We start from the raw sequence: 12,806 nt of genomic DNA on the forward strand, positions 1-12,806 counted from the left end.
ATATATATATATATATATATATTGTACATTTTAATGTTTCTATTCTGTTCTTATCGGAAAGAAACACAATATGCCAGGATTGGATCAGAAAAGCTCATGCTGGAATGCATGAGGATGTGAACATTAACACTAGAAGGCCACTAAGGCTAGACATTGGCCATGCAGATTTCAGTGCCCCTGAATGCAAATCTGTCAACTTAGTAAGACTGATCAAAACAAAGGACTTTCTAGTGACTTATCTGAGTAGTCCTTTAGTGAGGATGCTACATATTCCTTGATATACAGAAAACTACTGAGAGACTCCACAAATCTGTAAAATATCATCATCAAGATATGGAACAGTAAGCATATAAAAAGTGTAAAGTCACAACAAGAACTACTTCTAGACAAATGTATAAAATAACTGAAAATACATTACAATTTCACTTTGAATTAAAAAGTCTACTATGTTACTTACTTGCTTGTGTTAGTGTCAGTCCTTCCTCACTTGCAGGTTTTCCACAGCCTACTTGTGTACATGCCTTCAGATAGAACTTGTATCTTGTGCCAACCTCAAGACGAGGAACTTTTTGGCTGAGAGCATTTGGGTTAGATATGGTGATATTACTTAAGTTTCCAATTCTATCGCTTTCATTAACTGAAAAACACAAGGAATCAAGTCACTGAAAGAGTTTGTAAAGTAGAATACTAGACAATTTTTTTTGGCCAACAGAAAATGGGTAGAATCATTGTCAGATTTGAATTTATTTCTATGTACCTGTTCAGCAAATTGCCATCACTTTTTATCCCAGTGACAATTGTCACAAAATACAGGAAGTAAAGCTAAGCTTAGACATGTGGTTGTAAACTTTAAACATGAAATATGAACAAAGCATATCCCTCTGTAGTGTGCACTTGTCTGAGTTAAGAGCACTAAGCGTCATTTCTGACTGCTGCTTTGTTCCTCTGCTATTAGTATTAATCAAATCTGAAAAGTTTTCCTGGCACCAAGATAAAAAAGGTGACAGGGAAAAAATCTCCAGCACACTGCCTGTGATTGACAGCCTCAGCTCTGTTCCTGTGTGCTGTGTGAAGAGGGGTCTGTCCCTTCCCTCCAATCAGCTCTCAGAGGTCTCCTTACTGAGCTCTGCAGAGTGTAATTTCAAGCGGAGTTCCGCCCACTCTACATACTGTAGATGCTGACTTTTAACATTAGGACACTCACCTGTCCTGGAGTCCAGCGATGTCAGCACCGCAGCCAATGTTTACATCACCTGGTCGGATGCTGCTGCCGCCATTGAGGGTAAGGGAACCCAGCAGTGTAGCCTTTTGGCTTCAAGGGCAGGTTTTTACTGTGCATACACGAAGCGCGCTGTGCTCTCTCACTGGCCCAGCAGAAGGGGAAGGAGGAGGGAGGAGGAGGGGGGGCCGAGCTGCTGGCGTAACTCGTCGAGGCTCAGTCTCCTGGAAGTGGGGACAGGGTATCTTAAGAAAAACAGGTACCTGGTCCGCCCTCCCCCTGAAAGGTGCCAAATGTGGTACCGGGGGGGGGGGGAGGAATCAAATAAGTGGAAGTTCCACTTTTGGGTGGAACTCGGCTTTCAGCTCTCCACCCCCCATTTTCTGTGCAGACAAACATTGTAAATTCTGCAAATTGAATGGCTGTAGAGAAGAGAGGACTGCAGATAAACAGTCACTTTACTGTGTATACTGTATGAAAGGGTTTTTACATCCATTACAAATGGCAGCATACTGGGGTGTTTACATGCCATGGTAGCAATGCTTCACGTCTGCTGCAAAAACTACCCAAAGTGTCACGATCAGTGGGCAGCAAATCTGCCAAATGCAAAGCATTCAAGTGAACAGGGAAGCGCCCTGCAATTGCGTGCAATGCATGCTGTTGCACCGCGTGTGATGGCAAAAATAGGGTTAAAACAGGGGATGAGAAGGTGTCACATTGCCTGTCAATCACCTCTGAAGAGGGACCTGAATGCAGATCACGCTTCAGAGGAGCAGTGGTTTTAGATGCACTTCTAAATCTACCCTAAGGGGAAATCTACCTAGTGGGGGCACGTACAGCAGAGTGGGGGGTGGGGGTTCTTCAACTTTAGCAATAAAATCTCATCATAGATTCTATTGGTGGTGGCTGCTCATAGGGGCGCATGGTCCAATGCGCCCGGCCCCTAATCTACATGCAGGGCGCTGGACGCATGGATTTCAATGGGCTTTTTTCTTTTTTTGAAGCACATGATTAGAGCCCGAGGCTCTAATTAGCTTTAAAAAGGGTGGGCTTGGGGTGCAGAGCAGGGGGCCAGGTTTGTTTGCCCTCCCCCCCCCCAAAAAAAAAATTTGAGAACCAGCTACCACTGGATTCTATAAACTCTATCCAAAATCAAATAAAAAGTTTGGACTGGAATTACAATAAAGGTAGCTTTATACATCAAGAGTTATAAAGAATGACTATGGCATTACTTAAAACAATTAGCTTGACTGTACTACTGTGTAGAACAAACCTAATTTACATTCTGAAATTCCACCTTATTCTCTTACCCAGAAGACCATATATACTTTCAAAGAGACACAGGCAGGCCTAATAAAAAAGGTAACAAGCCTAAATCTATGATATTCTAACACGGCAAAATGAATGACCTGCAAATTCTATAATATCAGTATCTATATTATCATCAAAGGTCTATTTTATTCACAAAGTCTTTACTAAGAATAACAAAGTGTGTTAACATATTGCCACAAGATGTCAGTATTTACAAAATTGGTACTGCCAGGAAAATGTAAATGATTTTTGATTGGTTGCTGGTGGATACTATCCATCTTTTCTGTTTACTATATTTCATATAGGAAATAAAAAGTACTTAATGGTAACAATATATGAAAAGTGAAGTAGAGAATAAAAAAGGAGCAGCTGTCCATATCAACAGATACATGTAATTGTTGCATTTAAAGAAACATAACTAGGGGTCATTAAAGCGGACCTTCAGTCATTTTTTCAACTTTCCATCTTTTAAATCTTCTGCCCATGTTGTTTTAATTTTGGATAGTAAAACATTTTTTTCTGCCAGTAAAAACCTTATACAGCCCACTTCCTGTTTCTTGTCTGGTAAAGCCTAGGCATATGACAATCATGCACAGCTCTCTGTTACTCTCATGAGAGTTTGCCAGGAAGAAAGGGGGGGGTGGAGTCATAACAGGGCCAATGAGAGCTGCAGTGCTGCAGAGCTGGAGGTGTGCCTCTGTGTGTCTGTGTAAATCCAAGAAGTGAACAGGCAGCAGCCTCAGCTGCCCAAAGTTAAAATGGCTGCAGCCAGACTTAGGGGAAGGAGATTTCTGCAGCATATTTGGCCAGTAAAAATATCACAGTATATATAAAATGATATGCAAAGTGTTTGGAGGGAAGCTTCAGAATGGCAAAGATGTTTTTATTACAAATTATGTGAGCAGACTGCAGTTCCTCTATAGTTGTCAAAGCTCCACATTTACTCCAGGTTTCATTAGTACATTTCCTACTTGTTACAAATAGTAACATGGGTATCAATCCTATATTTAATTTGTTTGTTGTAAGTGAACCCCAATGTGTCTGGTTCAAGAACATACTCATCTGATAGTACAAGACATAGTTGGTCAGGATGCCATTTGTTCTTTTCGGTGCTTCCCACGTCAGCATGAAAGATTCCCGGTCAGAACTTACAATTTTTAGAAATTGTGGCTGTTCAGGAACTAGAAAGAAAAATATATAATTTGCACAATGCTACAACTAGCAGTTAGTTTCAGTAATTCTACTTTTCCGCAGAAAGCTTGAAATTTAAGGGGTCTATTTATACATTTTTTTTCAACCACAATTCACACTATGTTCAACCAAGATTCACCCAATGAATCAAATTTCATGTAAAAAATGGGTGAATATTGTGTTAATCTCAGGTGAAAGAACTGATAAATAGAACCTTAAGTGATACTCTTTGCAAGCTAATACAAGTTTTAAAGATTCAAGCTTTAAAAACATTAAGTTCATTTGTCAGGCATATACATATAATTACAACATTTTTTTCAGTTTCTAAAGTGTTGATTATAGGAAAAGATTGATGTTGCACAATCAGTGAAATGTTTGATGTGATAGAATCTGGTTGCTAGGTGCAGCATAACACCAATGTTTCCCTTTACCATGCAGCCATTGGCTCCTGCTGCCGTCAGTCAAAGTCTGAAAGAAGGGAGCAGGGGCAACGCTGTGTGTGTCGATAGATGCATACAGCCCAGCTTGGTATCAAGTCTTCACGAGTGCACTTGCTATGGGGCACGGAGCAAAGATCATCAGCAAAACTTGAGTAGTGAAAAAAAATTACCCCTTTAGAATCACTTTAAATGTGTGTCTTTACTGCATTACCACTAAAATCTGTTCACATTTTTGGACAATTTAGGCTATTTATAAGTATACAAGATTGTACTTTTTGCACATGAAGTATTAATGCTGAAGCTTAGCTGTTTTTTTTTTAAAAAACACCACCAGGGACGGTACTTGAATGAGAGGAGTCCCATGTTCTAGCGGGTGCATTGTCCTTTGAAATACTAATTTCTCTGCACTCTGAAAACCTCCATAGCTGTGATCTTCCAGTACTATGGGGTTAATACAAAGGGCTCCATCTGTCACACCACTTACAGTATTAAAGGTGCCAAATATGCCTGCCTTTTCCTCTTCCTTGCTCCATTCATAGAAGCTGTACTATCAGTTCCCAAAATGAAAAGTGCTCTATGAATGAAGGAGTCAGACTTTTCATTCATCTGCTCATCCTCTATTCATAGAGCACTTTTCATTGTGGGAACTGATAGTTTAGCTTCTATGGCTGGAGTGGTGGTGGTGGTGGTGGTGGTGGTGGTGGTGGGGGGGGGTGGAAAAGGTGAGCATAACTGACACTTTTGGCAAGTGCCTGTGTGTCAGAATCACTTAGTGCTCCTGCTACTCATTCCAGCATCCTGGTGTTGGCTGTTGCATTCCCCCTGTCTGTGTTCACCTGGAAGGTGATTGATCTGGTCAGTCACCTGATAAAAGCACACCGAACACTCTATCCCATGCTTGTGATAGAGACAGGATTTTGCTGTGTATGACCTGGATCGGATACTGGACTATTCCCTGAACTCTGCCTGCCTTTTTACCTGGTCTGTTATTGGATCGGATATTGGACTATTCCCTGAACTCAGCCTGCCCTTTACCTGGATTGTCATAGAACCACGCTATCTGTCTGCTAAACTGCAAGTATCTGTTTGGTGTGGCGTGGTGACCAGGCACTATAGCAAGTCCTGGGGGCAACCAAGTACAGGTAGATGTGCTTGTCTTAAGGGAACGGGAGCTGCTATAGGTGAAGCACACAGTAGCTAGCTATAGTGTCTGACCACCTGCTTTGGGGTAGACGTGACATTTGTGAAACTGACAGGTGGAGCCTCTCATATTAACCATTGCAGCACCTAGAGATCACAGATCCCTGGTGCTGATTTAACCACCTGACATCCGGCCGTAGCTGAATGACAGCTACAGCGCGGATGTCAATTCCCGGGAGGCCGTCATATGACGGCCTCCCCTTTCCTCGCTCCCCGTGCGCGCTCACGAGCGCGCAACGGGGAAATTCTGTGTTGGCCGTGTCCCTTGGACACAGCCAATCACAGATCGTTGTAAATGGCCAATCACAGCGGCCATTTACAGCGCGATCGCCATGGCCAATGAGCGAGGATCTCAAATGTAAACATTTGAGATCATCTCTCATTGCCGGCTCTCTCTCCTCACACAGAGACAGCGTGTGAGGAGAGAGAGAACTGTCAGCGATCTGTGAGTTTTACTGTGCGTTTTACAGTGCCCACAGTGCCCATCATTACAGTGCCCATCATTACAGTGCCCCATCATTACAGTGCCCCCTCAGTACAGTGCACTATCAGTACAGTGCCCACCTGTGCCAATCGGTGCCCACCTGTGCCAATTGGTGCCCACCTGTCTGCCCAGCGGTGAGCAGTGTCCAGCTGCACATCTGCACAATCAGTGCCCACCTGTGCCACCTCATCAGTGCCCACCTATGCCACCTCATCAGTGCCAATCAGTGCCCATCTGTGCTGCCTCAGTGCCCATCTGTGCTGCTCCATCTGTGCCGCCCCATCTGTGCCGCTCCATCTGTGCCGCCCCATCTGTGCCTTCCAATCAGTGCCCAGCTGTGCCACATCATCAGTGCACATCTGTGCTACCTCATCAGTGCACATCTGTGCCATCTCAGTGCACATCTGTTCCACCTCATCAGTGCCCACCTGTGCCGCCTCCTCAGTGCCCACCTGTGCCGCCTCCTCAGTGCCCACCAGTGCCACCTCATCAGTGCACATCTGCACATCTGTTCCACCTCATCAGTGCACATCTGTTTCACCTCATCAGTGCCCCTCTGTGCCACCTCAGTGCCCATCTGTGCTCATCAGTGCCGCCTCATCAGTGCCCATCAGTGCAGGCTTAGCAACCATGTCCAAAAGAAGCTTTTCCGCCGAGGAGGCGTACCAAATACTGTCCCAGGCCGACGAGAGCAACGGGGAGCTCTCTTTTTTGGATTCCCTTTGCGACTCCGATTCTGAGTCGGACATAAATTATGAGCCAGTCGTCAGTAGTGGAACACTGAGTGAATCAGAGGAGGAAGAGATTCGGCCCGCCAAATGAAGGCATTCTGGTGGGGAGGCAGTGGCATCTACCAGTACCGCAGTGCCATCCACCAGCACGGCAGTCCCATCCACCAGCACGGCAGTCCCATCTACCAGCACCGCAGTCCCATCCACCAGCACCGCAGTCCCAACCACCAGCACCGCAGTGCCTCGGCAAGAAAGGCCAAGGACCCATGCCGGCCTTCCCTATGCCCTGCAGAACCCCTTGTGGCTTCCTCCTAATTCAGGAGAAGCCAACATTCCCCCTTTCACTGCCCAGCCAGGAGTCCAGGTGAACACAGAGAATTTTTCCCCAATAGATTTTTTTTATTTAATTTTTCCAAGGACATGCTGTCAAATATTGTGGCCTAGTGCAACCTTTATGCACAGCAATTCACTTTAAATAATCCAACGTCCTACTATGCCCGTCCCTATGAGTGGAGAGACCTAACGGTGGAGGAGTTGAAGGTTTTTTTAGGGCTCACATTTAACATGGGACTCACAAAAAAAAAAACACTTTGCTGTCCTATTGGTCAACCCACCCCCTCCACCACATGCCAGTATTCTCCAAGGTAATGCCCAGAAACAGATACCTCATGATATTGAGGTTTCTTCATTTCAATGACAATACCCAGTGCCCTCCCCGAAATGACCCAAACTATGACAGACTTTTCAAAATTCGGCCACTTTTAAATTATTTTTCTGCACTATTCCCCCACGAGATTTTGGCAGTGAAGTGGAGAGACAAAAGAGATGTGTACATGTTGTCTTCAATCCACGATGATACCTTCATGGAAATCCCCAGAAGAAATGGCCCCATACAGAAACCTAAATGCATCTTTGATTATAATTTGTTTATGGGGGGGAGTCGACTTGAATGACCAGATGCTGGAACCGTACCTTGCTACAAGACGGACATACCATTGGTATAAGAAAGTCGTAATTTATTTTTTTCATTTGGCCATCTACAATTCATATGTCATTTATCGTAACTCCACCCAAAACCCCAAACGCTTCCTTGGCTACCAGGAGGAAGTTTTCACTGCCCTTACATTCCCGAACGACCCACCAGAAAATATCCAATCAGATGTTCTAAGTCGACTCTCCGAGCGCCACTTTCCTGATAAGATCCCTCCCAAAGCAACAGGCCAACAACGGCAAAAAAAATGTAAGGTGTGTACCAGAGCAGGATTCAGAAGAGACACATCTTATTATTGTGTACAATGTCCTTCTGAACCAGGCCTCTGCGTAGGTGAATGTTTTCGTTGTTACCATACTTCACTAAATTATTAGTGAAGTATGGTAAACGTAAGCCTCCGTTCCTGCAATTTACCCTCAAAAGCCTTATGCCACTGCCTCCTCTGTAACTGACCCTGGCTTGTTATTTGACCACGCTTCTGCCTAACGATTCTGTACATACCTCTGCCTGATCTGGAACTGACCCTGGACTGTTATTCGACCATGCTTCTGCCTAACGATTCTGCACATACCTCTGCCTGATCTGGAACTGACCCTGGACTGTTATTCGACCATGCTTCTGCCTAACGATTCTGTACATACATCTGCCTGATCTGGAACTGACCTTGGACTGTTTGACCATGATCTTTGCCTGCCTCTTGGACTGATCTTGTACCCTGATACTGGACTAGTGGGATTCAACACAGGGGTCTTACATATGTGAGGGGCTCCAGAATTGTTTTTCTGGATGAAGAAAACAATTTTTTTTGTTTTCTCAGTCCTAGATTAGGGTCTGGAGACTCGGAGGCTTCAAAGAGATTTGGGTGGGAGAAGCCTCTACCCCTGTCCCCATTCTGTCCTGAACGAGGCCCTACTTCTGCCTGTAGGACTTACTGCCGTCATGCCTCTGCCTGTCGCACTGACCACACCACATGGACCTGCTTACTACCAGGACCAATATTTTTGGCACTGCGGACAATATCTCTGCCTGCACTGACCCTGGACTTTATATGGACAGTAGCCCTGCCTGCTGCCTGGACAATTGTGTTCGCCGCTGCTGACCAAGTCCCTGCCTGCTGCCTGGACCAGTGCTATCCTCCTGTGTACAACTGCACTACTACAACCACAGGTAATCTTTTGATTACGCTTTGCTCAGCATAATGTATTTTGGGGTGTAATTCTTGGTATGTGCATGCTATGTGTCCTGGAACACGTGATGGTGTTCCTTGCATGTTGGATCTCTGTATGTAGCCAGGCTGTGTAGAAGTCTCACACATGTGGTATCGCCATACTCAGGAGGAGTAGCAGAATGTATTTTGGGGTGTCATTTTTGCTATCCAAATGCTATGTGTTGGAAATATCTTATAAACGGACAACTTTGTGTAAAAAAAAAAATGCGTTTTCATTTTTTTTCCACATTTTTCAAAAATTTCTGGAAAAAAATGAACTGTTCAAAAGACACATTATGCCCCATAGATTATACGTTGGGGTGTTAACTTTCCAAAATGGGGTCATTTTGTGGGTGTTTCCATTGTCCTGGTGCTCCAGGGCCTCCAAAAGTGTAATAGGTCGTTGAGAAATGTGATGTGTAATTTATGCTCCTAGAACACCTGATGGTGCTCCATGCATGTTGGGCCTCTTTATGTGGCCAGGCAGTAAAAAGTCACACACATGTGGTATCGTAATACTCAGGAGGAGTAGCAGAATGTATTTTGGGGTGTCATTTGTGGTATACACATGTGAGAGAAATAAGCTATTACAATGACAATTTTGTGGGAAAAAAAAATCTCAATTTTGCAAAGAATTGTGGGAAAAAAATACAACTTCAAATAACTGACCATGCCTCTAACTAAATACATTAAAATGTCTACTTTCCAAAAAGGGGTTATTTGGGGGGCATTTGTACTTTCCTGGCTTGTTAGGGTCTCAGGAAATGAGATAGGCCACCAGTATCAGATGTGATAATTTTTTATGATTTGCACCATAGCTTGTAGACTCTAAAACTTTCACACAGACCAAATAATTTCCACAAATTTTTGGTTATTTTTACCAAAGATATGTAGCAGTATAAATTGTGGCCAAAATTTATGAAGAAAAATTACGAAATTGCAAAATTTTATCACAGAAATTAGGAAAAATGCGATTTTTTTCAAAATTTTCGGTCTTTTTTCATTTATAGCGCAAAAAATAAAAAACCCAGAGGTGATCAAATACCACCAAAATAAAGCTCTATTTGTATGAAAAAAAGGACAAAAAAATCATTTGGGTACAGTGTTGCATGACTGAGTAATTGTCATTCAAAGTGTGAGAGCACTGAAAGCTGAAAATTGGTCTGGATAGGAGGGGGGTTTAAGTGCCTAGTAAGCAAGTGGTTAAAGGAGAAGTGAGTGATCACATGACTGCTGATCGCTCGGTTCTCGGTCTCCACTGAGCAGTGACTGTCAATCACCGCCCTCTGCTCTGCCCCTCCATTATAAAATGTAACCTGTTAAGCAGAACTTTAGAAAAAAAGTAAAACATTTATTTATATAGAAAAATACAATCTACACCTAGTTCTCTTGTTACTAAAAGCCTTGGCTGACAAAACTTTTCTTCCTGAATTACAAGCCCACCAACCGCTACTGGTTAAACTTTTTCGGCTTACCTCCTTCTGGTGTTTGAAATGTTACTGTGGAACTCTCAGGGCCATCTCCCTTTGTATTATAGGCTGCTACACATAGCTGATATTCACTGAATGGGTGAAGTTTCGGAACTATAGCCCAGTTTCTCCTGCCAGGAAATGAGAGAACGTGGCGCTGGCCATTGTGGGTTTTTCCATCCTGGAGACTTTTCACTCTCCAGTAAATTATCTGCACAAAAAGATACAATGGATAGCTTAGAATATTATTTTAAACAATGTAACCAAATGTTGAAGACAGCATTGCTGACCTTCAATGGAAGCAGATTTTTGCTGTTTATATAGCATGCAAAATACACACTGAAAGTCTCTTGCCACACCTACAAGTGGACACACAGAGCAGTACACATTGCATTTATTAGAATAGAAAAGGCTAGAACCCTTATCAGATTGTTATTGCATTATTGTTGCAGATTTTCCTTCACTTTCTGTGTAGTGAGACTTGCTGTCAGCAAGACAGAATGTGAGGGTAAATTTCTTGAAGGGCTCATTACATAAAGAGATTACATTAGCATTTCCCCCTGGAGAGAGCGATTCACCGTACATCACTTTTCAGAGGATGATTGACAGGTGTGTGGCATGCATTATGTTGCCTTCTAGCCACCTGTTTTAACCCCTGAATGTCCTCACCATTGTGCCACTACCACATGTAACGCAGATGCAGTGCAGTTGTTGCAGGGGCCCATTCATTTGAATGGGTTGTGTTTGGAGGCCACGGCAAGTATACAACCCTGTCTGGCTGCCTTTAAAACTTTGGTGTGGAGTGTGGGAAGTGGTGGTAAAACACGGTTCAACCACCTATGTGTGCCTACCCACCAACTTCTCTCCCCACAGGCTGTGATTGACAGCAACAGGAGTCAATAGCTCCCACTGCTGCCTGGATGTCTAGTGAGGAGAGAAAGAGTGGAGGGAGCCACTGCTCTTGGGCACAGTGCTGGATCGAGATTTGCGTCAAGTATAATGGGGGAGCTGCACACAGAAGTTTTTTCATCTTAATGCAAAGAATGCATTCAGGTAAAAAACCTTCTACCTTTAGAACCACTTAAAGTGTTTGTTACCCTAATAAAAATGGATCCTGTTCCCTTAAAGCATGAATAACAGCACGGTGCTTGTGCTGTGTAATTTGGCCCCCCATATCACCTGTAATACCTGGCTGATCCTGCCTGGCTACGCCCTCCCCTCTGTAAACAGACCACGGTTTATCATGGCTGCTGAGCCTTGACACTGTGGTCAGTTTACGTGCCTCTATCATCCGCAGCTCTGCTCTCTGCTCTCCTGTGTCCACCTCTGTCCTCCTCCCCCCTCCCCTCCCTGTCTGTCAGCTCTGTCCACTCCACGAGCCTCCCCTCCTGCTGCTATCATATCTATAGTATAAGCATGCCACCCCCTCTATTAAATAACATTATGTGTTCCTGTGCCTGCGCTGTATAAAAAGATGCCGATTTCGACCTATATCAGAGCGCCTCCCGGTGCTCACGTGACTCCTCGGCTCTCTTGCCTCTCTCCTCTCTCCTCCCCAGCTGATGTCAGTGGGAGTTCTTGGCCCCGCACACTATAGTTGAGAGAGGGAGAGGAGAGAGCCGAGGAGTCACGTGAGTGCAGGGAGACGCTTTGATATAAGGTATAATCTGCATTTTTTTTTTATACAGCACAGGCACAGGGACACATAATGTTATTTAACAGATAGGATGGCATGCTTATACTCTAGTGGCTTAACAGCCACTTTAAAGCCTTATTGAATAAGCCTTTGGGAGAATGAACAATGAGTGGTGCAAGCATAATGCTTGCATCACTATCCCAAACATAAAAAATGGAGCAGACGCTGCTTCTAACAAAAGGGGAAATAGCCCCTTTGTTAATTAGGAGCAGTCAGTTCTTTATTCTGCTGTGACACTCATGGCACAGAGAACAAAAAAGCTAGAACCGCAAGCTCTGATCTCTGTGCCTGTCCCCGTCCCCCACTCAGCTCAGAGTTGGAGAGAGGAGGAGGGCTGTCAACCCTGCATGCTCTGCTTGTGTAGTTTAAAATGTGTATGTTGGGGAGCTGAGAGAGTGCTATCATCCCAATGCAGACAAGATAGAGATACCCTTCAGTAGTGTGGGAACTATTATGGGCACTTCAGACAAAAAAAACTTTGAAAAACAAAAAGAAAAAAGTACAAATTTCTTTACATATCAATATATCAATCAACAAAATGTGTGTTTGGAAGGTTTTGGCAGACTCGTGCTTAAGCTGCCTATACATACATATGTAGAAGCCATCCCCTTTTATAATGTTCTTATATTGATATATAATAAACTTTGTACTTTTTTATTTATGTTTTTCAGAGTTCTTTTCGCTCATAATAGTCCCCAAACTACTAGAGGGTATCTCTGTCTTGCTCGTGTAGTTTAATCACTGCACAAGCAGAGAGAATGATGTGAATTGTCTACTGAAACAGGTCTATCTGCTTAGGTAATGTGACACATGCCATTCCCAACAGTTTCCTGCACCACTATAATAATGTAGGAAGCTTAGTTAATT

The 12,806-nt window shown here is 43.7% G+C and overlaps 1 protein-coding gene across 10 annotated transcripts in view; it reads right to left on the minus strand.

Moving 5' to 3' along the window:
* CHL1 (cell adhesion molecule L1 like) overlaps positions 1-12,806 on the minus strand; it is a 290,056-nt gene that overhangs the window by 46,349 nt on the left and 230,901 nt on the right. For all 10 annotated transcript variants that reach the window (XM_073592465.1, XM_073592461.1, XM_073592456.1 and 7 more), the window contains 3 exons: positions 10,250-10,454; positions 3,589-3,711; positions 458-637 (listed from right to left, as the gene is read on the minus strand). In XM_073592465.1, coding sequence (XP_073448566.1) covers positions 458-637; positions 3,589-3,711; positions 10,250-10,454 — 508 coding nt within the window. The remainder of the gene's footprint in view (positions 1-457; positions 638-3,588; positions 3,712-10,249; positions 10,455-12,806) is intronic.

Source organism: Aquarana catesbeiana, linkage group LG07 (assembly GCF_042186555.1).
Source record: "Aquarana catesbeiana isolate 2022-GZ linkage group LG07, ASM4218655v1, whole genome shotgun sequence".
Lineage (NCBI taxonomy): Eukaryota > Metazoa > Chordata > Amphibia > Anura > Ranidae > Aquarana > Aquarana catesbeiana.